The 25,258-nt window shown below is 39.8% G+C and overlaps 1 protein-coding gene across 6 annotated transcripts in view; it reads right to left on the bottom strand.

The window, feature by feature from the left end:
• PHACTR3 (phosphatase and actin regulator 3) overlaps positions 1 to 25,258 on the bottom strand; it is a 101,803-nt gene that overhangs the window by 49,422 nt on the left and 27,123 nt on the right. For 4 of the 6 annotated variants that reach the window (XM_065032420.1, XM_065032421.1, XM_065032423.1 and 1 more), the window contains exon 2: positions 247 to 408. In XM_065032420.1, coding sequence (XP_064888492.1) covers positions 247 to 408 — 162 coding nt within the window. Of the gene's footprint in view, positions 1 to 246; positions 409 to 24,638; positions 25,005 to 25,258 lie in introns of those variants that run through there. The other 2 variants (XM_013371179.3, XM_021283404.2) reach the window with 2 other exon arrangements.

Genomic DNA, 25,258 nt, shown 5'->3' on the forward strand with positions numbered 1-25,258 from the left:
GCAGTCTGTGTTGAAGCTTGTGCTTCACTTTCATATTTTGAACTTTTTTTCTAAATTTAATGTATTGTATTATATAGGAAAGCAGCCTTTATGGGCTCTTTCTAGCCTTAAACATTATAAATCTGTAACATGCTGAAATCTCTGAATTAGGTTAGATCAGTTCACCGTTAACACTTCCTATTTAAGCAAATTTCCTTCAAGATAAGCTTTGCTTTGTGCAGCATCACTCTCTTGTTCTCATCCTACCTGCAGAAGTCTGCTTTAGCTTCTCATTTTTCTTTTTCCGCCACTTCCATGGCTTGAAGATCCTGCCCAGTGTTGCCAGTTTGCTGTTCCTCCTCACTGGTGGAGTTCGAATCCCTGAGACCAAGTAGTCAGAACGCATTGCAGGGGACTGCTCCATCTCATCTGGGAGCAGAAGAGAGGAAAGGCAGGTGTTAGACAAAAAGCTCCAGCATGGACTTAAAGAGGGGAGGCAATTGGGGGCTCACCAGCTAACGAACATTCAGTGTAGTCACCGAGACAGGCAGTGCAAGACTTTGAAAGAAAATCTCTGCATTGCTGGAGCTGGAGGGAAGGCTGAGAGCCACCAGCCAGAGAATCATTCAACCTCCCTGTGCCAGCCCGGTGCTTCCTACCAGCTGCTCTCCTGACTCTGGTCTCACACAGCACCTGTCTGGATGTGAAATATTTCAGTATCTTCACTCCCACCTTCCCGCATGGATTCATCAGGGCTATTAGGACCATAGAAAGAGGGATGTGCTGAATTTGTACAGCCTATGCTTTATCCTATAGCTTTCCTACCTTTGTCCATGGCTGGTACTCAACAAGGCAATGGTGTCACCCTCCCTCCCAAGGGCTGTGTGGAACTTCTGAAACATGGAGAGCTGAGAGCTCCCAATAACTTTAGTAGGTGCAGTAGAAATATAACACATCCGTAAATCAGGCCCATGTGGCCTCCAGTTAATCACATAAATGTAATATTCATTTAGAGAAATTTAGACCTTCGTGAAAAGCTGAGAGGAAGTGTAAGAAAGCTCAGGTCCCTTCTGAATTCCCAGCTTCCATTTCTGTTGTCATGCCACAGGATATTGCTGCCTTTTAAATGAACTCTTTCACATAAGCTAACACAGAACACACTGACTTCTGTGAGCTAACGCAAATCATTTATATAAGAATAGTTTGTATGATATGTGCTACGTAAATAAAATCGTAGAACTATTGTGCAAATGTATTCCTTGAGGAAGTTAAAGGGAAAATTATTTCCCTTTTGTCCAGCCAAGCCACAGGAATTCGGAGATAATGCTTCAACTGGAAAAGCAATTTAGGTATTTTTAATATTTTGTCTTGAAAATATACTGCAAGTTTTGCTTATAGACAAGTCTTGCAGGAAACAATACACACTGACTATTCACAGTTGCGTGCTAGCCAGTACCATGGAAGTAGCACAGTTCTATAAATGGGATTATTGATGGCTTTCCTGAGCTTTGTATTTGAGCACCAATACAGTGACTGTTAAAAGAGAAAGTGCCATCAGTCATCAGACACGTTACAAGAATATAAACTGAATGACAATTTGTATTTTTTTTCAACAGTCAGTTATGATTTAAATGGGCAATGTGGAGCTATGAACATATGCACATTTCCAAGTAATTTCTCTCTGGAACAACAACATTTGTCATAAATTGTTTTATGACTGCAAGATAAAAACTATACAGCATCTTTTAGGCTTTGTTTTTAAGTTAACAGGGTGAAAATGCTTAAATCACAGCATGGAGGTGGGTATTTCCAAGTAAACAGGAAACAATTTTGGAAGATTATTAAACACAGCAGGGGAATGAACACATTCCTCCTCTTCCATTTAATTTTGAAAATACTGGTAATAGAGATGAATCATTCAGTAGAGACAAATGAAAAACTTGGCCATGTGAACTGTCAGGGCAGAGAAGAGTCTGTAACAATTCCCACCCCCCCACACATTGCTCATGTGCAGTGAATTTCTCTTTCTGTATGCTGAAATTAGAGCATCTTCTGTCTCATTCCACAGAGTTTATCTTGGGGTTTAATTTAGAAAATATTTAAAATGTACTAAGAATATATATTTGCCTTTGAAAGAATGGTGTCTATCACCAAGGTGGTATTTATGATCTACAATTTGGAGGTCAATATGAAGCTGAGAGCAGAAAGTAGCAACGAGTCTCGCACAGGAGAAGGGCAGAAGCCTACAGACCACAGCTGGAGTGCCAAGATATCATGCTCCTTTCCTAATTGCATATTCAAAACTGAGAAGTATCGCAGAAAAAAAAAGCTTTGAAGAATAGAGCTGCTCTTGATTACAGAGATGGCAGTGAGAATGGAAAATGGCAGAGTAGATCTGCTATTAATTTGCCATTATGATTACTTTAAAGCTGTAATAGAACCCTCAGAAAATAGCATTTGGCCATTTCTTGTGACATCCCTTGAGTGGGAATGGAAATGTTCACAAAATTAGCTCAACTCAAGAGAGCTGTAGAACAGACTGTAAACCAGCCCTCTGTCCCTGGAAGCTGCAGTGGAGCAGGACAGCCCAGCTCAGCCCTGCTCCTTGCCCATGACACTGCACTGCTGCTCAAACATCTGCCATCCCAGCAATTTTTTGAGCATGTAAATGAAAATTAAATAAGAAGCTGATTTAAAGTAGTACCTTGGCAAGTTAGCGATCCTACTGCATTTTATTTAGGATGTAGGTGTCTTCAAAGTGGTTTAGGCACCATCCACATGCTTTGTTTAAGACTAGCAGAGATCATTTTGCTTTTTTTTTTTTTTTGCCGGGTAGCAGGGGTGTAGACAGAACCAGGAAGGCATTCAAACCCAAACCTGTATGTCTTTGGCAATGTTTATTATCCCAGATATTCCCCTAAGGAAGGGAAAGGGGAAGTGATCAGTGCTTCTGTAGCTTCTACCAACCCTGTCAACTGGGTTTCTTCCATCCCCTTCTATCCTTTTGGTTGTGGAAATGTAAGGATTTTATGCCTTAAACTTTGGTTACAAATGAAATAGAGATAGAAATCAAATATCAAGGAGTAGTAGTTAAATGTTTCAGTGGAGATTTTTGTGGGCTTTTTAACTTTATTATTGTTTCTCATATAGTACAGACAGTTCTTAAGCAAATGGTTTCATCACCTGGCACATTCTCACCATATGCAGCTCCTACACCACGCATTTGGAGAGATGGACACAAATAAAAATAGAGACACAGTAAGACAGATGTCCTGAAGTCATAAATAACAAGGAAATGGTCTTACTGGCAATAAGAATTACAAGAAAGCCCTTGGAGCGCCTCATTTCCAGTCAGTTCATTTTTTCTTGGTTGTGGGTTGGCTGCTTGGGAGATAAGAAGTTGACAGCACAAAAAGCAGTTCCCACGTACAGCAATGAATACTGAAGGAGAAGGCGCGCCGAAATATCAGCCAGCTCCTGCAGCCAACAAGCTGCCAAGACTTGCCAACCCTCCAACCACTCTGTGAAATATTCAGCACATTTTTTTAATCTGCAGTCAATATTTTAATTATGCTAACTGTTCTGTGGAATTACGTAGTTATTTCTCCCAGAGCCTGATAGCTTGAGGCCAGGCCATGCAATTACATAGAGGATGTCTGCAAAATATAAACAGCCAAGAGCCAAATCAAGACTCTTGAAATCAACAGGGAGAAATGAGCAGCAGCTTAACTAACTACGTAATGTGGAAGGATGAGGGATGGTTGTTATACAGGATCAAGTGAGCACAAGCTTCACCCACAGCACCCTAACCCTGCCCAGAGAGGCCAGTCTCTGCTTGGCCATCGTTTCAGAGCCAGACCGATTGGTCCCACAGTTCCACAAGGACATAGTCATCAGCCCTGTGGGGCCAGAGCATTTTTCTCTGGCTGAGGCTTGTTGACTGCTCATATCAAATTACTTTCAAGTCTCTGCTGTTAACCCATTGCGAGCAAAGGCTTCTGTACTGGAGCTCCAGATCCAAACCAAATTCCTCATACATCACTCAGTTGTCACCTCCTCTGCATATGTCAAAGGGGTGGAAATGAATGTGGCTGTGCCCCTGATGATGATGCTGGGCAAGTGCTTCTTACAGTGTTGGCTGGGGTAATTTCTAGAGCTCTTAACAGTGGGTCAAATGTGTGAATGGTTTGATATATGACACATCCCAAATCAGATGGGAGCAGCGGGTCTGACCTGATGGCTATTGCTCTGCAGTACTGCTCTGGAATGCAGAATAAACCAGGCAACACAGAAAAAGGAAACAAACAATAATATTCATTACATTTGACTGAAGGGTCTGACCCCTCAGAAAGTCAGAGCATCTGCAACTTCTGTTTACATCAGCAGCAGCTGCAGTGATCAGAGTTTCTGAAAAATGCCCCATCACTTTCTTCTTTAAAATATTGTGATGACACAAATAGATTACTCTTCCTGCTAGTCCCTTTTCTATGGGAATTATGCAGGGACTGCGCAGTTTTTCTGCACATAGAAGCTCTCCCATTTACAGATGTTAATTCCTGACTATCCCATTCAGCCTCCCACAGAAGTGGGACAGGTTTGCCTGGGGTTCTGTGAAGTTTGTGTCCTGGATGTGTGATGGAACAGTGCCCCGTGCCTGCACGCAGCCTTCATTTGTACAGCAGATGGTTTTGGTGCTCAGACAATCACGTCTGGGTGACCAGTGTCGTGAATTCGAGCATTAAGTTCAGTCAGTTGGGTCTACCTTCTTGTATTTTTCATGATAAGCCAAAGAGTCTGTAGCTTGATGCCTGGGTTGCTGATTACAGCAGCTACAGGCTGCACTCTGCAAGCTGGTGTAGGGCAGCTGGGAACATCAGGGATGCAGAGCCAAGTTACACTGACCTTGCCATGGAGAGAGGCTGTAAGAGACAGGGGATGCCCTCTTGCAACACACAAAATGCAGCAAGAAGTTTATGGGAAGATGAAGGATGCTGAATTTTAATGTGCTGGGAATTTTGGTAACTTAAATTCATGGTAGTGGAAGTTATGCCTTGCTAAATCCTCTGTGTACTCCGTTAGTAGAAGAACCACTGAAAAATCTGCAACCTGCAGGCAGTTTAAAAATAACACAGCAGACAAGAGCTGCAGGCGAATTTGTAAGGCGGGCGTGCTCTGTTTTCTGATGAACTGGCTTGTAATGCAGCTCTGCATGTTCTCCCCTCTATTGTCATTGCATCTGTCTTTGCAACTCAGATATGGAGTTAAAAAAGGAAGAAAGTTCCCTTTAGTCCACTACAAAGGGTAGAGACAGTGAGTGGGATCAAAATGACCTTTATTGCTTTTAGGATAGGGGTGCCTTTACCACTATTGACTTTCAGTGCTGCCCAGGATTAGTATCTACCCCCAAAAAGGATGTTAAGGAGGATGTCACAGGGAGAGCTGAGCTTTTAAAGGGCTCATGTCTACTACTGGTCAGTCCCGAATCATGCAAGCCAGACTTTTGTGAGGTCAGCCGAGAAATCGCACCTCTCTACAAAGGGTGCTCTATACAGAGGATGCTTTCTATCTAGTCGGAGAAACCTGCAGGGGATAGAAAACAGAAAGGTTGTCTCGGTTTTAGAGTAAAGACTCTGCGGAGCTTTGGGAAAGAAAATCGGCAGCACGAACAAACACCCTTTTCCTCACTTCAGCACCCTGAAAGAGAAAGAACTGGTCACGATGACTGAATCTGCAGGGCAGCGGTAAACTGATGTCTGGGAGCCTCTGAACACTTCTGTTGTGTTCCAGAGAAGCAGAACTCAAACTGAAGAGATTTTTTATCACACTGGTTAGATGTGTCCTGTGATGGAACTCTTCCTTGTCCTAAAGATGTTTTCCATCACCTGCATTTCTGCAGACATGGTTTCTCTCTCTTGACTGTCTTTGGAAGAAAACTGCAGTAGAATGTTCCAGTTTAAAGTTTCCATTTCAGTTTTTTGAACATACAGTATTTGGAATTAGAAATTAGAAAAAAGCTTTTGATGTACCTGAAATGTATTTAATTTTTGAAGGGCTTTGTTTGTATTTGGAACTATGGATGTTTAAATATTGTTTTGGGCTGGTTTGGAAAAAAACACAGATAATCCTTTGTAAAACGGAAAACCTAGTTCCTAACTGTTGTTATTTAGAAAAAGAAAGGTACTTATACTACATTATTGAATGTAATCATAAGCTAATTTTGGATGCGCAGCTGCTGACGTGACACAGATTGTTGCTCTGACACATCGTATTTGTTACACCAGAAAACTATTGAAGCAAAGTATGGAAAATTACAAGATTGAAGTGCAAATTCAGACATTTACCTATCCCAATTTTTAGATTTTGTATGGTCAACAGTGTAGGTAAAAATTACTTGAATTCTTATCTCTCTGTTCTCAAAACTGTAATCCTTTATGTTGGTGATTTCCCGCCTTGAATTTCATTTCACTCGTTTTAATCCCATAAGGAAGCAGATGGTTAGTGAGCCAGGTTCATCCACATGATAACTACGTCATTCATCGAGTTACCTTGGGGGGGAAATCTGGCGTAGTAAATTTGTACAGACTTCAGACTCATGGGGATGTACAAAGGCAGGGTGAAAATACTAAGAGAAATGGCAGAATGACAAAAGGGAATAGAGTCCTCTATAAGCACGATGCCCAAAACAGCTCTGGGTTCAGCTTCCACTGGCACAGGTTGTTCTTGGGCTGTATCATGTTTCTTTTAGCCAGGTGGTATGAATCCTGATTAGTTTTTTATACTTCCCTGCATGAAAATGCCACTTACTGTGCTTTCCTTTCTACCCTTCATGTGGTTTCCAGAGTCTGAGCTTCCATTTTCACTCCATACTCAAACATTTGCCTTGTATCCTTGTTCTATAATTTCCACTGCTCCTTAGTATGTTAAATTATGATTTAACGTTTTTATTTAATTGAAGGAGGAAAACATTATTTGTGGGTGGTAGAAGGGGGCTGTGCTTGCCAAGGAAGTTTATTTCCATTCTGCTGTGCTGAGCTTCCCTTCAAATGATTTGGATTTTAAACTAGTCTTAGCTGAAAAGAACGGGGAAACAGATTATACTTATCAAATGAAAGAAAGCAGGAATGTGGCAACTCCAGCTAAATATCTTAGATAAAAATATGCTTTATATGCTTGAGATTTGTCATTTCCTTCCAGAAAATGTTGCTTCGAGAAGTTGACATATCACCTGACAGCATTAGCGCCATATGAGCCAAGGTGCAAAGAAATTAATCAGGAGCCTTTCGTGCTTTTGGATCATTGTGTCAAGTCCCAATAGCACTTTCTGTGATTTACAATCCACAGTGTGACATTAGCAATTCATTAACAAAATAAGTTTTTCAGTGTTTGCATAAAGGAACCCACAACATGCTTTACCTGGATAAGGAAGAACTAAATAACAATAAGAAAACGAGACTAATGAAGGATTGCTGTATAATCACAGTTAATGCAGTTATCTGAGCCTGTACAATATCTTCTTCCAAGAGGAGAAACTTGATGTTTGCCTCTCACCATTGAGAGCTTGCTCAGACAGAGCAGCATCTCCTGAGATTCACACAAAAATCCATTCAAATAAAGTCAAAAGAGCAGTGTCTCTGCAGAGGGCCAGGAGCCAGACTGTACACCAAGCCCAGTCCATCCCGCATCTGCAAAGGGTTTTGTACCACACAGGTCTTACAAATCCCCTGGATGGGGCAGTTTCTCCAAGGCACTCGGAGAGATGCTGTTCTATAGAGCAGAGGGAGGTGCAGGAATGGCTCAAATTAGGCTTTTCAGGCACTCACAGTATTAAAGCTGTTGTCTGTACTGCAGGACCAGTGTTTCATCACCTGCAGTTGTTTAATTAGCTGTAGCCTTGCTGCAAACCTGTTGAAAGGATGTTTTTTATAGCTTCCTCAGGGAGTCTGCAGGCTGGAACACACCCTGTGCTGTCTCCAAGAGGCACCTTCAAATCCATTTCACTGCAGCTCATCCCTGACAGCAGCTACACTTAGAGGGACAGGTAACACCCAGGGAATCCATCAGTGCAAGAGCACCATGCTTGCTAACTGGGAACTGTGCATTGCTTTGTTCTGAGATTCATGCACCAGAATTGACCTGTTTAGAGTTTCTTCTTTTCATGGGAGTCTATGTCTGTCAAATATATGGTCAGCTCTCACTTTATATCCATCCCAAACTTATGTATTAGTGAAATAATCAAATCCTCATGTCCTATGCACTTTTATGCCCTTGTAATTTAATGCATAATTTCCTTCTTCCCTGGCACGCACCACAGCTCTCTGTTGGTGTTCTGTCACTGTTCACTACCACTACTGCAGATAGAAAACATTCTTCTCTGCTTTGTGAAATGCAAGACCTTCTGCCTTTTTTATTTTTTTACCTTTATCACTTCTGCTGCTTTGCACTTTCGCTTTCCTTACAACTATTGGCAACAAATACACATTAGTGAACCGTCTCTGGTTCATATTCCAGGCCTGCTACACAGAACAGGACAGAGATTTGGAAGAAGAAATACTTAACCAACAAAAATCTGACACAAACCAGAACAGCTAGAGAGAAAGGTAGATAGAAAACAGGCACAGTGACTCAATTCAACTTTTGTGTAAAGGTTACACATCCAGTTTGGCTCCTTGTAAAAGCATTATAAAGCTGCCAGTGATTTCTACATTTAGTTGGTATGTAAATTGTGATGAAACTCTTCTTAGGAGGTCACATCACCTGAATGAAAGGCTAAATGCTTTCTAGAGATGGCTTGGTCTGCTGCACCTAAGTTCTGTAAGTACAAGACGTAAGAAAAAACATCCATTTATCCCACTGTCTACTGGTGTTTTCCAAAGAGACAATTATACTAAATACTCAGCAGCCTTCAAAAGACAGCAAGGTACCACAAACCCTCTGTTGTCCTCAACATCCTTGAAAAGACACATGCGTATGTGCATACCCACAGGGTGGGAATAGGACAGGACAAGTCCCCGTGGGCAATGGCACTTCTCACCTGTTAAATCTTGTCATAAAGTTAACATTAACTGCTCCTTCCCATGGCACTGTCTCAAGGCTCACATAAGGACTTTAAAGCACTGATCTAACAAAACTGCAACATGCTTAACAGTAGAGATTTTATTATCTTTAAAAATTAATTAGTCCCTGAGAGGTTCATAATCTGAAAACTGAGATTCTGCTTCCAAATTGATGGGCTCTGGTTAACAATCTAAAGTGCAAATAGAGCAATATGCCTCCTAAAATGAAATTCTTTACTGGTCAAGGGCCAAGAGAAATAGTTGCTTATCAAATTTACTTTAGTGATTATCACTGTTTGTCTGAAACAAGACTACAATCTGTTCCTAATGGGAGTGGTGGAATCTTCAGGACAAGGAATGAACATGGAAATTAATCAAAATACATAAATCTGTCTCCTCTGCAGCTCTTGGAATGACTTCTATTCCAGGTTGTTTACTTCTTGTATTATAGGAGCTAGGAAAAATAAATTACTGAGTTGTAATTCTTGCCCTGTGTAAGCAATAGAAGAATAGAGAGAGAATGTCCCACATGGCAACAGCAAAATGAGAATTTGGCAGGAAAACAGTGGCCTCTGTCCATTAGGTCTCTGTGTCACCCAGCAGCCAAGCAGGGAGAACAATTATGAAAGTAACTGCTGTTCCTTTTGCTAATATAATATTTGGGCTGTGTATACATTAGCAAGTAATGCAGCCCATTAGAAGTGGGTCTGAGAACAGCTGGTGCTGAGGACTCAACATCTTCTGTCGTGCATTTGTTAAGCAGTGTGATCTTGTGACTCTAACTTGACAGAGAACGAGCTCTTTCCTTACAATATGCAAACAAGATTCTTCTATAAAACAAAAATGCCAATCAAACCAAACAACCATCTTTCCAAAAATGAACTAAGAATTCCTGTATTTTCTTTCCAGAGGAAGGGTAAATATCATGATTTCTCTTACTAAATCACAAGATTCAAAAGTCCATAAATACTCATGCAAATTCCTATGAGTTGTTGGTACCAAAAGTCACTAACTTTCATCAAGACTTTGGGTCTTAAGTTTTTGGTAAAGTAACAATTCCCTTGTATTATGTTTTAGTCCATCATACAGCTTATCTGAAATGTCCATACACTACACTTTGCTGTTATATGTCCTGACGTCCAGGATGATACAGATCTTCTGAGAGCCCTTCAGCAAGACATTTTAACATCAATGAAATTGCTATGCATAAATTAATAAAATAGATACAACGACAACTTCAGACTTGGCAGAATGATGCTATGGTTGTGACAGAAAAAGAAAGTTTAATACACAGATGGAAGATCTTCTTTTAACTTGATCTTTTCTAAGGTTTATAGTGCACTGAACTCACTGGAGAAAAGGCTTCGCATTTAACCAACATTGAACCGTGTCTAGGGAGCACAAGATTATCACAGTATCACATTATCACAAGTATATATTATACTTGTATTCTGCTGGTCAGTGCTTATGCAAAATAACAAAATAAACTACTGTTTTCAAAATCAAGAGCATATCAGGAGCCTGTGTCTTTGTACAGACAAGTTCTGTTCATTTTACTAGCAATAGGTTTTAGATTCACATGGTTTTTTTAAGACTAACAATCCCAGGGAGTTCTCTGGTGTCCAGCTCTTGATTTTCATTTGGTTGTACTTTTGGGAAAGAATCATCTAATTAATGTGTTTCTAACATTTACCCTTCATCAGCAAGAATATTTGGACTTTATCCTTGTTTCATTCTTTAAAAAAGTTAAAAAAAAAAAAAAAAAAGGCAAAATGCATAACCAGATCTGTAACAAAAATTTAGTTTTAAAACCACCATAGAAAACGAACTGAATTTCTATTTCAATGCATGAGGTTGTTATTAAATAAGTAAATAATAGTCTTGCTCATTTCAACCATATCCTGGGCCTGTTTTTATAAGTCTCGCAAAGCCCAAATAGGATGGAAGGAAAACCAACATGGAATATTTTTACCCCATCTGACCTAAATTTATGTATTTTTTAGTTCTTCCAAAAGAAAGAAAAGTGGAATAAGTATTCCCTCTTCTCAGTTTCTTTTCAGCTTTCATATTATAACTGTGTTCTCAGCTGCTTGCATGAGTCATGGAGAGCTGGAAACCAGCCCCCCCAATATCATAATAACTGCTTCCTCATGAGGAAGCCTATGTGTGTTTGGGGGTATTACCACTGAAAAGCCACAAAAATCTCCTGAAAGCTTTGTGCCAGAAACCTACATGGGATCTAACAGAGGAAGTGCCAATATCTTAGCTGCAAAACTGATCACTTATGAGCGCAACGAACACTAAGATATTTAAAGGTTTCCATATCACTCTGTCTTGGAATTTATGCCATTCAGTATTTGCAGAGGTTTCAGACTGCTGTTGACTTTGTGGATTGTTTTGCGTAATTATGGTATTGAATTTCACTCATCTAGGCATAATTTGGATGTGATCCTGTGATGTTCCCAGAAACTCTAAAGTCCAGAGGCTTTTCTGAGAACTGGAAGGGTGTTCAGTGTTTGCTAGGCTGATCCATTCTGTTCCAAGCTAACGTATTCATCATTGCCTGCTCCTTCCTCTCTAGTGCAAGGTATATCCAGACTAAATCCCTGTTTGAAACTACCTGTAGTATTATATTTAGAAACAAAAGGGGAGGATCATGGCAGAAAACCATTCTTCATTCTGAAATCCTGTAACATTTTTTTAGAATAAGCCAGGTCCCTCCTACTTTGGCTCATGTCTAGACTGAGCAGAGCATATCAAACCAGGTCAAGGATCTTGTGCAGTAAGACAGGAAAAAGAAAGGAAGGCAAACTTAGTCAAGCATAAGCCAAAGTCATTAGCAGGTCAAATGGATTCATACTGCAAACCTAACAGTAAAAAAACTGTTGTGAAACACATTAACAGAGGGTATTGGTACCAAATGTGCCTGTCAGCTCTATCGCATTTATAGGCATGTATCATTATGCCCTTACTGCCCTGTTTCAGTCATGTTAGATTGAGCTTACTTGCCTTGAATATAGAGCTTCAGTCCTAAACTCCTGAACATAAAATCAGACAAGGAGTTTGTGACACTGGAATTACATCAGAGACCATTCTCTTTCTCTGCCCTTCCTCTTCTCTATACACATTCCGCTTTTACACCCAACTCTGGATTTTGCTATCATTTCACCACTTGCACAGATCTGAGTACGTAAGCTGCAGGCAGCCATCTCTCCCTGCTTGGTACAGTTTGCTGGTCCTCTGGACAATAACAGTCTGGCTTTAATCAAGACTATGCAGGAAAAGCTTTTCTTCTCAGAGAAAGCTTTTAGATGTTACAAGTGCTCAGGATAGGTTTACCACACTGGGTAATGAAGCAGAGCTAAAAATACCATCTGTTCCTTTGACATTGCCCATTCATTACAATAAATGACTGAAATTTCTGTGACTGCAGAACAAAACATGTTTTATGTTTTTGCTTTTAAGTGGAGATGTGTATAAAGCTCCTTGCCACTTGGAATATCCTCTTAGTGTTTTACATAAGAGGATAACAAAGTTTATTTGGAAAACACAGAAAAGCCTACGGCTTGTTTTCCTCTCATTTTTTAAATGAATGAGGAGAGATCTTAGACTGCGAGATCACAGAAGTTTAACTGGCCAAACTTTGTCCATTGTGAGAAAATATAGTGAGGAAATCTGCTGAGCCTGCCCTTCAGAACATCACCCCTTCCTGGCAATTCACTGCACTGGCTAAGCAGAAGTCCTTTCAATCATCTTCAGGCCTCCGATGCAATCTGTGTAAGTCGTTTCAACAGCTGAGATGAAATTATCAAAGCATGAGAAAGAACTGACACAGAGGACCAGATTGTTTGAAGATGTTTATTTTAAGCCATTTCACATAGTCCCATTCACTATTTTTCTTTTCTGAACTCAGAGAAAGAGCAAAAATTTTTTTCTCCAGTAATTAAAACTCGGAAGGCGGATGCTCTTGCCTGCACAATGAAAGATCTTACAACATTTTAAAGTGTATTAAAAAAATTAAAAAGCTCAACTAATTTCTTCCTTTCAAGTGCTGAAATGATCTAATGCTATTAATAGAAGGTTCTTTCTCTGTGGAAAATTTATTCTTCTATTTAAAGCTACTGGGCAAAAGCTTGAAAGAACAAAAAATACGATTCTGACATCTGCCTATTGGTATAGCCTTTGGGTGATGAGTTCAGATAGTGGCTCTGAAAGAAATACATTTATTTGGAAATAAGGCAGAATGATGGACAAGACATCATTTCTCCACACAGTTGCATGTGGTGGCTGCATACACGCTGGAAGCCCACGCAGCTTGTCCCTTAGTGCTGAGGTAAAAGAATCTGAGGGTATTGGATCAACAGCACTGAAAAACACAGATTTTTCTCCATGCACAGAAATAGGTGCAGCTAATGAAGCAGCATAACTTCCCCACACTGCTGATCTGCAAAACCTGACCCTGACCTAAATGGCCCATGATTAGCAGAGCAGGTGTTCGTCTGTCCCCGTGATCTTCCTGCAGAGGGTTGAAATTGATACTCACTGTGGTGACATTTTGCGTGGGCACAGGACTAAGAATTCCTGTCATAATAAATCAGCAAACAGAATACCTCCCTAGGAGTCTAAAGAGGACATTTTATACCGAATAGCTCATATCCTGCTTCTAGGCACTTGATCCATTCGGCTTTACTTCTTTGACATGTGCTGGCACTCAGTGATTTTTTTCACACACCGACCACACAGCCCAGGTGCCGTTCTAGCCATTCACTCTGGAGTTATGAGAGTTACATGTCTTGTGCATTCCTGGTGGGATCACTCGGAGATCATATTTGCATAAACATATGGGTATGTTACCCAAAACACGTGATTCACAATAAAACCACTAAAACTAGAACAGAATGCTTAAAGCTGAAGATAAAATATCTTATGATTTTGTTCTTTCTTTTGTTTTATAACGAAATGGAAATTAGATATTTGTAAAATGTACAGTGGAGCATTGTGCTAGAGATTTCTGAGTAACCCAAACAAGCCAGGGTGCTTAAATATCGCTGCAGCATTTGTACAGGAATGAACTCTAAAATGGGGATCCAAGAGGTGCTACCAGTTAGCAGGGTGCTGGATGGGAGGACCTTTATGTTTCCATGATCTATGAATGGCACTGAATCACGTACAGCAGCTCAGATTCCCTAAAACAACTTTTCTTCCACAAGGTAGATAAACCCTTGGAAGATACAGACATGAACAAGCAGGCCTTGGTTTACAAAGTCTTGGGCTGGTATCCAGCAAATCTAGTTTCAGGATATTTGGCATCAGATCAAAGCTGTCACGGTCCAAATGATGTAAAGTGTAGATCCTGCAGAAATTCATTCTGCCATCTCAAATGTGTTCAAAAAATGTTGATCAGTCAAATTTATTCCTGCAAGGTTTTTGCTGGATCAGGTATCATTTGTCTGTGCCACTTGCAGTTTTGTTGTATCAAGCATTGTCTGTCTTCCCACAGTTGGCATCAATCTGACATAAAAGCACAGAACTGGCATAAACTGTATCACAGCTCTGGCTGATTTGACAGCAATATGATCATTTGCCCATGCCTAATCTGGATGAAACCTGTGCTGCTGTTAAAAACAATCATGCACAGATCTGGTGTTAACATCAGCCTCTCACACGATGGCAGAGCCTGTCTGTGCCAGAAGGTGATGTGAAACTCATGGAACGTCTCTGTCTCCCACCCTAGCCCAGAGGTCTGGGTGGCAAGAAGCAAAACGAGACATCACATGGTGGCTCGAGACTCACTCCAGATCACTCCTGCTCAGTGACCTCAACTTTCAACAGCAGCTGCATGCAACACAAACAGTAGGGAGAGTATTTTGCAGGATTTGAGCCTGTGCTGTGCAGCTGCATCCAGCGAGGCAGCAGGGTGATGCCAAACAATTCCATTTGCAGAGCAAACTAGACCTCTCTTTTCCTCATGTTTGCTTTTCTTTGGTTTTGGCTTTGGGCTTTTTGTTTATGCACTACAAATGCAGGCATGATCCACCCTCCCTAAATTCAGTAGATGTTCTCTAGCGTGTCTCTGTCTATACAGTACACATGTATGCATGCAATATTACACTTTATATTACAAAATTACACATTTAAAAATCTAAAAATCACGGAGTCTGCTGGTAATATAGATTTGATTGTTAAATAGATACTTCTTATGTAGGTCAGAGTGAGTGAGAGTTTGGGAACTTGATTTTTGGGTGGCATAGTCAGCATCAGAGATCTTGTAAATCCAACTAAGATACCTGGCAGGTGTGCCCTAGCAAAACCCACTGCAAAACCCACTAGCTCAGCCATGCTGTGTCTGACAATAATACACTTAATTCATCCTATTAGCATATATGATGGCTTTCAAATAAAATGAGGTGAGGCAAGTTAGAAGTGCCTTAGCACTACTTAGTATTTAGTAGTGCTACTTAATATTTAGTCAACATTAAAAGTGCAAAGCTTTGACAGTATCAACCAAGCCCAAACTGGCAAAACCAGCTGAAAAAAAAAAAAGAAAACCAATGTTCCTGTTTCAAATTGCAAACTTTTCTTATTTGTTGAAAATGTTCCAAGGTCACTGCAGGGTACACTTAGCCTGCCTAAAGGCAGGTTTAACTTATGTTTTGACCATTTCAGAAGAAAAACAACTCTCTTCCTTGATGATGCACTTTGCCACTCAGTACATTTTACCATGGCAATTGTAAAGCCACTTGAAACATCCAAACTCTTTAGTAGAGTGGTTCTCAACATCTTTTTCTACAAACTAACATGGATACTCTATAGTCATTAAAAAGTCATTAAAAACTCCATATGAAATAGCTTGGTATCATGTTTTCCATTTGTTGTGTTAATATAACAGCCGAGTCTTATGTAATACTTTTCTGTACCCAAGTGCTTTAAAAGGAGCAAAGTAGTATGACTCTCTCAGGTATAACAAGTGCTGGAAAGACAATCTTCACCTCTGAATATTGGTCCAGCACTTCGCCTTTCAGCTCTTTAGCTAAATCCTGCAGCCCAGCAAATTCTGACTGCACTCACGGGCTGAGGAAGCTCCAGAGTTGCCCAGTGGGATGATGTATCTTATCTTGCTATGAACATGAAAGAATTCAGCAGCTGTGAGGTCAGTATTATCTGGAGCGAGCGCAAGCTGAAAACCCACAAATGGATAATACGCCTGTGTTTTTTTTAAACAGGCTTGAATGGTGTGTAAAATGCACTGACAGTCACAGAAAAATACTGTCAGTGATTTTAGAATGCAGCTGTGAATGAAGTATGTGCATATTTAGACCTAATTTGATATACGGTTGCCACTGCTATATGTATGAACCATATACTGGCTATATTCTTGGCCAGTTGTATGCACATGTAACCACTCGGTTACACCAGCAAAACCAATGACTGTTACTATATGCCTTTTGCAGACTCATTTAAACGTCTCTTTGACATTGTGGCCTTAGATTCAGTGCAAACAGAAGGACAACTTCACAGTTCTCACAATTTGCAGAATGAGGCCTTGCTATTCAAGCATAATTTCTTGCCATGATTTTTCTCAAAATAGATTAATCTTTGGAGAAAATGCGAGAAGGGGCTAATGAGGGTTGAGGCACAGATGGGATGGCACTAGTAGTTACTTTATACAAATACAGTGAAGTAATAGTTTCTAGCATGACATTTAATAAAATCAAGCCCTACTAGCATGCACAGCTATAGGGGAATTTATGTTGAAGCCAAATAAGGTGCTGCCTTGCTGTCTTCAGTGGAAATACATGACACGTGGTCTATCTCATCTCACCTACCCTCCACCACAAAAATTAATCAGAGGGGTCTCTGATTAATACTTTTGCTGTGAAACTACTTGTTTCAGCTTCCTTCAGTTGATCCAAGTGTGAAATGCTGAACATTTCCTTCAAACAGAAATTTTTAAAATACTTTTTCAAAACTGTCAGCATTCACAGTGCTCCAAGGGTATCTGGATTTGCAGATCATTGCGGTTGGCCTCTCATTTTATACATTGTAATTGGGTTTCACTGTGTTGATCTCTCTGGAGTATAACATTTATTGCCTTCCGGATGATTGTTAAATGCTGTATTGAAAGGGAATTATCACCCACCTTCTATCTTCCTGAGGGGAATAAGAAAAACCAGGAAAAGTTGTTATCTGGGGTAATGGGAAAGCTGAGAGGATCCTGCTGGTTTTCTCTACTTCGAGCAGCAGTTCACAGGTGACTCCTGACGGCAGCGCAGGTGGAACGCACCAGGTACCGTCTACACAGGGCGCTGTGCCCCTGCCGCTCAAATACACCCAGTCCTGTCTTTCTGAAAATGAGGGAGAAGACTTTTGGCTTGCTGACATAGGGAGAGAAAAAGTCCCTGGCCTGTATCACTATTGCTAGGTGTCTGAATTGTAGCGTTGTCTTGAAAACTGCATTCCCCTCTCTCTCATGCTTTTTTATTTTTAATTATTAATATTAGTGGGAGAGGGTCAAGAAAAGGGGAGAAAATTCTTGGATCTCCTTGGCTGTCTGGTTTTTGAAACATTAGGGTGCATGTGGGTCAAATTTTCAAGGCTTATTCTGCCAAAGCAAAAATCAAAAATTTGCATTCTTCAAGTTTCTGATACTCGAATATATTTGGTCATCTTCCCAAGTGCTGCTCGGGTCGTATGGTGCCTGGTGATCGTGCCTGGATGATCTTGCAATAGACTGACATTTACTTTTAGGGAAAAATTTAGTGCTGCAAAAATAACATTAGGGTCTGGTAGTTCAGGTTCTTTGTGAGTGACAGAGCTTATTTCTTCTAAAAGAACATTGGTATTAATAGATTTTGGAAATAGACAATAGACATTAATTAATTTTCTGGCCTACATGGTTATTCAGAAGAGCTTGGTAAAGTGAGTCATAACGGCTTAAAACCCCATGTTTTAATTTAAGTTACATGACTTCTCAGGATGTGCTGGGGAGGGAGGGAACTTTCTGTAGAAAGAATTAAAGAACAGGCAAGGGCTGGGGAAATTCACTTTTGAAATTGATTTTATATTGTAGGCCTATATATTCTCTGAAATATGTTCCTCCACTTATGTGGAGCATGAAAAATTAATTGCATTAACAGGTATTCTTTAACTAGGTCTCTAGAGTTCTGTGAGCCTGAATTACACTGCATTTCCCAGTATATTTTTAATTTTGCATGTTCTAGATAAAAAGCAGTTTCTTTTAAAAATCCCTGCCCTCTTCTCTGTAATGGTGGCAAGAGGGGAGGAAGATATTGAAAAGTTTCTCATCAGCATAAATAAATTAAAATCCCCACTTCATAGAAGCCAGGAGGTGAAGATGCTATTCAATATTTTAAGAGGAAGCCAGAGATGACCAAAATGAAGTTCCCCAGTCAAAATATACTGGCAACTCTCTCCACACTTGTATTTTTAAATGTCAGATAACCCATTAAAACTGAAACACCTTTGAAGGCAATGTGGCTGAAGAAAGGATTGTGATACAACATATTTAGTAATGGGAGATCCCATTTGTAGTTCTTCTGCATTTGCAAGTTAAAATTCAGCTGTTACTAAGACCAGTCTCATATTTCTATCACAACTACCTCTACTTGAGCTCCTCCTCTGTTTGTCATCTCTTTCTATACTTGCCTGATGATGCCTAATTTTGCAAAGGTTTCAAAGGTTTGCAAAAATTTCACAGCAGCAATCCTGTATCATTCAGCAAGGGAGATCTATGCACACTATTTATAAACTCATACAGTTCTACTTGCTGCATAATAGCAAATTCATGTTTAATTAGATATTTTGGGTTTTTTTCCATTATCCAGCTCACACACATAATTGTCTTAACTGTGCCCATGGGGCAGATTCACAGCTGTATATATAAACTGGACTGAGGCATCTGCTTGCACAGCTTCTCTGTAAATCTGGAGCTGGATATATAAGAGCAAGTGTGCTACAGGCAGCCTTGATGGGTAAAGAAAGTGAGCAAAAGCACTCCAACAAAGTTAATTATCTTTCCAGCAAATCCTGGGCTGGCAACTGCTCTGTTGGTGACAGTCCCCAATGACACCTTCCAGCACCCTTGCCCCGGATGGGTCACCCGCTGACCAGGGGAAATGGTTTTAACAGCTACTCCTTCACTCTTTGCTTACATGCTACCTCACAGATACATTATTTACTTGTAATGACATGTGGCAACACAGTTGCTAAATTCTTGGTAAAAATAATTATGGTGTTGCTAGGACTGACATCGGTTCACAGCAGAACCAGCTTTGGTGGTTATATCAGGAAGAAATGTTGCTAAGGGGAAGCTCACTTGTATTTCTGTAAATCCTTATCAGGAAAGATTAATTATTCTTCTAACATACCCAATGTTGCCAGCTCAGCAGTCTACCCTAAGTTTTATGGTATTTGCACTTCAGTGTGGGGTTTTTTTTTCAGGCAATTATCCCTAAGTTGGACATTATTTCCATTTCCTGCCTCACTTTTCATTAAGCCTGTCTGTGTTCATGGGCCAGGATATCCCCAACCTGGCAGTACTCTTGTCTCAACCTGGCAGTACTCTTGTCTCTCTTTCTTTTTTAGTGCAGTCCTGGTGCTGACTTGCTGGTGGCCTTGAGCAACCTATTTCCCCCCTCCGGGCTTCATTTATCCTCTCTGAGTAAAAGGAATACAAGTAATTTAATTTACTGTGAAAGGTATGACTGTGGTTTGCAGTGTCCACTGGATTCTTAAGAAAATGGATGGATGTCTGTTTAATAGAGAGGACATTCCTGGCAGCCGCATGCCTTCCCTGTGACAGGAGCTGTTCAGCGTCGTTTTAGGCAAAGAGAAATCTGATGGCTTTAGAGTCATGCAGCTCTAACGAGGGGAAAATGAGAGAGGCACACAGAGTTTCTAAGGTGATCCTGTTCTCATCTGGGCAAACTTCAATTTTTGAATGCCAAGCTTTCCCCTACAGTATCTCCTTAACTTTCCCATTGCCATTCAGGGTGCTTTAGGACAGCTTTATCCTGAGTGATGGGCATATATTTTAGCTGAGTTTCAAACACAGCATGTTTTTATCAATTTGAAGGCATCTTGTAGGCATCTTGCTTTTGGAGTTTCCTTTTTTCCCTAGTCACCTCATTTTTATGTAGTTCCTTTTCTAGTAATTAAGTACCCATAGGCTGGATGCACTGGGCCTCCTCTTCCCCAACTATCTTTTGGCTGTTACCCACTTAAGACCTTTTGAACTGAGTCCTGAGCACCACTCAGTATGAAATTCAGAATGGTATGTTTTCTTTTGGGTTCCAAGATCAGCTGTTTGATGAAGCAGAAATTTACTGTGTCCAAAATGATTTATCCTTATGTCTTGTCCTGATGAGGTAGTGATCCAGGCTATGTGAGGGGAGTTGAAATCTCAGTCTCAATCTGCTATTGGTATCTGTAATTTACAGCTTTTCCTTAAAATTTCAGCTCCTGAAGTCATGCAAGTCTTTTCATTGAAAACTACAATTTCCAGGAACACATTGAAGCCTATTTTACTCACTCAACAGTTTTTTTTCACTGATATGGTTATGCAAATATTAACAACCTCTGTAAACAAGAACAAACCACAAAGGAGAAACGCCTCCTTAACCTGGTCCCTGAAGAGCCATTTGGAACAAATGGCTGTGTGCATAACACAGTTCTTTCTAATTAGTATCTCTGGCAATAAGCCACTTGGGTATATTTGATATGCTTTTATCTTAAGATTAAATTTACATTTGCTACTAGGTAGCTCTGACATCTTCATTTTTGTTTTAGATCTCTGTCACAACATGACAGAGTGATCACCACTCACAGCAAACCAGCCCCTATCTGTATACAGCTCAGGCTTATCTACAGTGATGGGCTCTATGATCATGCCAAAGGAGGAGTATTCTTTTTCAGCTTGATCCTTAGAATTCAAAAATTATTGTTGTAAAATACACTTCAAGTGAAAGTGTGTTCATAAACATTAGAAATAGAATTTTCTGTGCCATAAAAAATCCAAATCTTTCAAAATTTTTATGTGAGAATAGAACCTTTGTTTTCAGCTCATGGAAAAAATGAGAACATTTTCCCAGGTCACAGTAGGAACTGTTGTCTAAATCAGATCAGTCTTTCATCTAATTCTGTTGAAGTATTTTCACTATTAGATCATTTACCAGTCTCTTTAGTGAAAAGTACTTCTTTATTCTGAAGTGCAAAAAAGGATGGAAAATGTCATACCATTGCAAAGTTACCTCTCATAGACACTGCTTTTGGGTATTAGAAATAGAAAATGCAAACTGCAATAATAAGGTGAAGTGACTGCTGCAAATCAAACAGCAATCTAATTCAGTTCACCACAAGGGCCTTCAGGATTTTCATAACTTATGTGCTTAATCAGATTGCAGTTGATGTCCATTCATCAAGAAAAACATTTCTCTTTTCCCAGGTTAGTAGATTTCTTCCTCCAAACAGCTTTGTACTCCTCTCTCTATTTACCACAAGAGCCTGTTAAGTGTTTAGGTCAAAATCACAGAACAGGAAAATGCTAAAGTGAAATTGGAAATATTCTACATGCTCTCAGTTGGGATTTGTTCACCTCTAACATCACAATGAGAGTCAGGAACACTGTTCCAGTCACACAGGTCTGAAGTTGAATTGGGCAGTTGTCCCTGTGACAAGACCAAGCTGAAGTAAATACCGTGCTGCTGCCCAGATGAGGTCTACTGTGAATCAACTCTTTTTCAGTTCTCCAAAAACTACATAAACCATATTCTGTTAACCCAAGTTTGCTTTATAATAGCAAAATAATGCTGGATTTCCATCAGAAACAGGGGGTGGTGGACTAAATATTTCCATGCATTTGAGATCCATAAATTAATCACATTTAACACCCACCAATAATAAAAATATAGCATTCATAGCATGCTCTTGTTTATATCATTTAATGCATAAATCATAGCCACTACAGATTATTACAAGGATGAGGACTGGTACTACTAGGAATTACATGTTACAGGTTCAGTCTATTGATTGACTAACACTATAAGTCCAATGGCAAAAATCATATTGCTTATTTAAAGGGAGACGAAAATATTTTATCTAGGTTTATTTTAAAAAGATGTTACCTCCGAGAGCCACTAAAAGTCTCCTTAACCCTTTAATGTGTACAATTTAACCTATTTTTTAACAGGTGTGCTTAAGCTGGGTTATTTGAGTACTACATGTCACAAAATTGTCACAGAAACCATTCAGTGGGCAAAAATTAAGGGCAGGGAGCTGAGTGCAGGATGATGAACTACATGTGGGAATGGAAACAAATAACTAAAGGCAAAATAACTACCTAACTGGCTTTGCCTTCAAAGCACCTGTCCTAAAACTCTGTCCCAGGCTTAGACTTAAGAGAAGAAAAATTACGCCTGGGAATGATGAATCGTAGGATTAGAAATAGGAAAGAGAGAAAGATCCAGAGCCAAAATTTCAATAGAGACAAAATGGAGCTGAAGAGATTTAAAGGGAAAGAAAAAAGTTAAACTGGAGGCATGTTGTCATCTAGAGCCTCAAATGGAATCCAAGATTTCGGACCACTTTTACTGTTGAAAAGTGTTTGACTGGTGCTGGTAAAGGTTTCATCTTCATTCCTGTCTGTTGGTTCAGCTCGGTTACTCTGTTATTCTCTGCACAGATGTATGGGCTGAAATCCTGCTGATCAAACAGCGATGTTGATCTGTGGGGCAGAGGATCTGGGGCTGCTTTATATTTCAGTGTCTTTACTAGAACTCAAACATGCATGCTCTTGGCTATGTAATCTTAATGCATTGTTCTCCAGTCATTCACTGAGAAATGGTATGATGGCTTTGCTGCGGAAGTTGTGAATGGGTCAGGAGACTGTGGGAAAAGGTGGATGGAGAGGCCCTGGAGAGCTGGGTTCTCTCTGCTGCCCCTGACAGACCGTTCACGGGGGAAAAGAATAAGGCACTTAAACAGGGTGCTCATCTTGAAATGATGGTTGACATGCAAATCTTCAGGGAGGTAAGAATCCACAACAGAATTTAGTAAACATTATTCTCTAAGCATTTAAGTTGCTGCTTTGTCTAATGGTTCTGGAAAATCATAGTATACACATCTCCAGTTGACGCAGTCTAAATTAGTATTTTGGAATCTCTCCCTGATGCTCTGCACACTCCTCAACTACATAAGGTGGACACACCGGCCCCACACTACTTGGGGCTTTTGTGAAGCAGGTACTAGAGTGATAGGCACTGCAAAAAAGCTTCTGAATATATTAATACTTCTGCCTTCATAAATTACTGGAGAAAAATGTGTGTGATTATGCACTTAAAGGCTGCATCATAATGCGTATGCACAAGGAACCAAAGGAAGGTTGCATAGGCAACCATAATTCTGGCATTTCCTATGTTTTTAGTGCTTGCCTTTAAAATCTTTAAAATGTGCTCTTAACATAGTGGCTTTCCGGTTATAACATGTAATTATCTGAAACTACGTGTGTGATGTTTCCTCAGTATGTGGAGAACATTTTGTTTTGTGCTTTAAAAGGATCCTGAAGAATAATTGTTATTTAACTAAAACATCTTTGGCTTTCTTTCCTCTTTGCTTTTGTGTAGAAGCCACAGAACAGCTTTTTACATATCAGATGAATAATGTGTAGGAAGAGTGAGAGAGGAAGGGAATTGATGACTTCTTTTTTTTTTAAGTGTGTGAATTTAATTTCACCAAGCAGTTTATTTTAATCATAATGCACATCCAAATTAATATATAAAAAGATCTCATCTTGAATGCTTCACTATATGTTGTTTTATACATTATTGAAAAAGTTCATATTTTACAAAATAATGCGTGTCTTTTGAACGGAGTTTTTCAATTGTAGGTTGAAAAAGAATACACATTAATGTTTTAAGCACTAGGTAGCATAAAAACATTCTGCATCTTCAAACTATACAGCAAAATGCAATCACAGGCATGCTGGACATCTGTTAGACTACCTGACCAGATTTAAAGATTTCATAGAAATAGACTTTCTTATGCTGTTGGATTTTTTTAGAGAACCTCTTTTTGTCCTCAGTGCCAAGAGGAAAGATACCAGCTATCCAATACATGTCTGAACTAAAAAACACCGTGACACTTGCAGTGGGGAAAATTCCCCCTTTGCTCCCCCCCGCAGCCTCTCTGCAACAGAATTGTAGACATGAATGCATCTCCGTATTGAAATATATATATATATCAATATTGAAATGAAGCACGTGTAACAGTTATGCAATTAATCTGCCAGCACCATGACTGATTCCTAGTTTTGGAGGAATACATTTGTGGTTATGAAATGTATGGTTTTCAGAGCACGAAGTATGAAAGAACAATCCTGCTTTTTCAGCTAAAAGATAGCCAATGGATTATTTTTTTTTCTATATTCCTAAGGATCAGAGGGATAACACATTCTTGCATACTGGATCACAAGCAAAACACCATAGAAGTCCTAATTCCTTCATGTTAAAAGCTAGCTGCATACTCTCCAGATAGAATCTCAGAAATATTAAAAAAATACCCAAAGCTTTAGGGCACATAATGTCCACTCACCTCTGTTAAAACTCCAAGTCAATATGATAGATGAGTTTAACACGATAAGGCATCAGTAGCAGGAAGTAGATATTTATCCAGTTTTCTGTTCATTTCTTCTATTCCTTGCTACTTACCTCTGAGTGCTGCTGTTGCTCGGAGGACACAGAATGCAGCAGCCCAATCCAAGGAAGAAAACAGTTATTTCCTTTCACCCTCTCTTACTGTTCTGCATTGAAACTGCTTCACTTTTTCATTCTTGAGTTGCACAGGAATACAAGGATGGACCCTGTGAGCTCTACCCAGTTCTGTTTGTATTATGTAAAACAGATGAATGCATTTCCTATTTTAACCATGAAAATCATGTCTTCACTGACAGGCTCCTGGATCATTAATACTATACTGTATGCAACTGTGAAAGCCCACGTAATGCTCAGAATGGGGCTCAGTTTTCTAAATGAAGAACCAGATGAAAATCTGCAAATCAACTTCTCTTTGTTGCAAAAGTTTCTCTTTTTGTCTCCTGTAGAAGAAGCTGGAAGTCACTGTTTAACCAATATGGATTTTTCATTGGAAATGCTGGAGCAGACCTCTAGACTTGGTTTAACACCAGAAACAAACACAGTGGAGATGTTTTGGTC

This window comes from Columba livia, chromosome 16 (assembly GCF_036013475.1).
Source record: "Columba livia isolate bColLiv1 breed racing homer chromosome 16, bColLiv1.pat.W.v2, whole genome shotgun sequence".
NCBI classification, from domain to species: Eukaryota; Metazoa; Chordata; class Aves; order Columbiformes; family Columbidae; genus Columba; species Columba livia.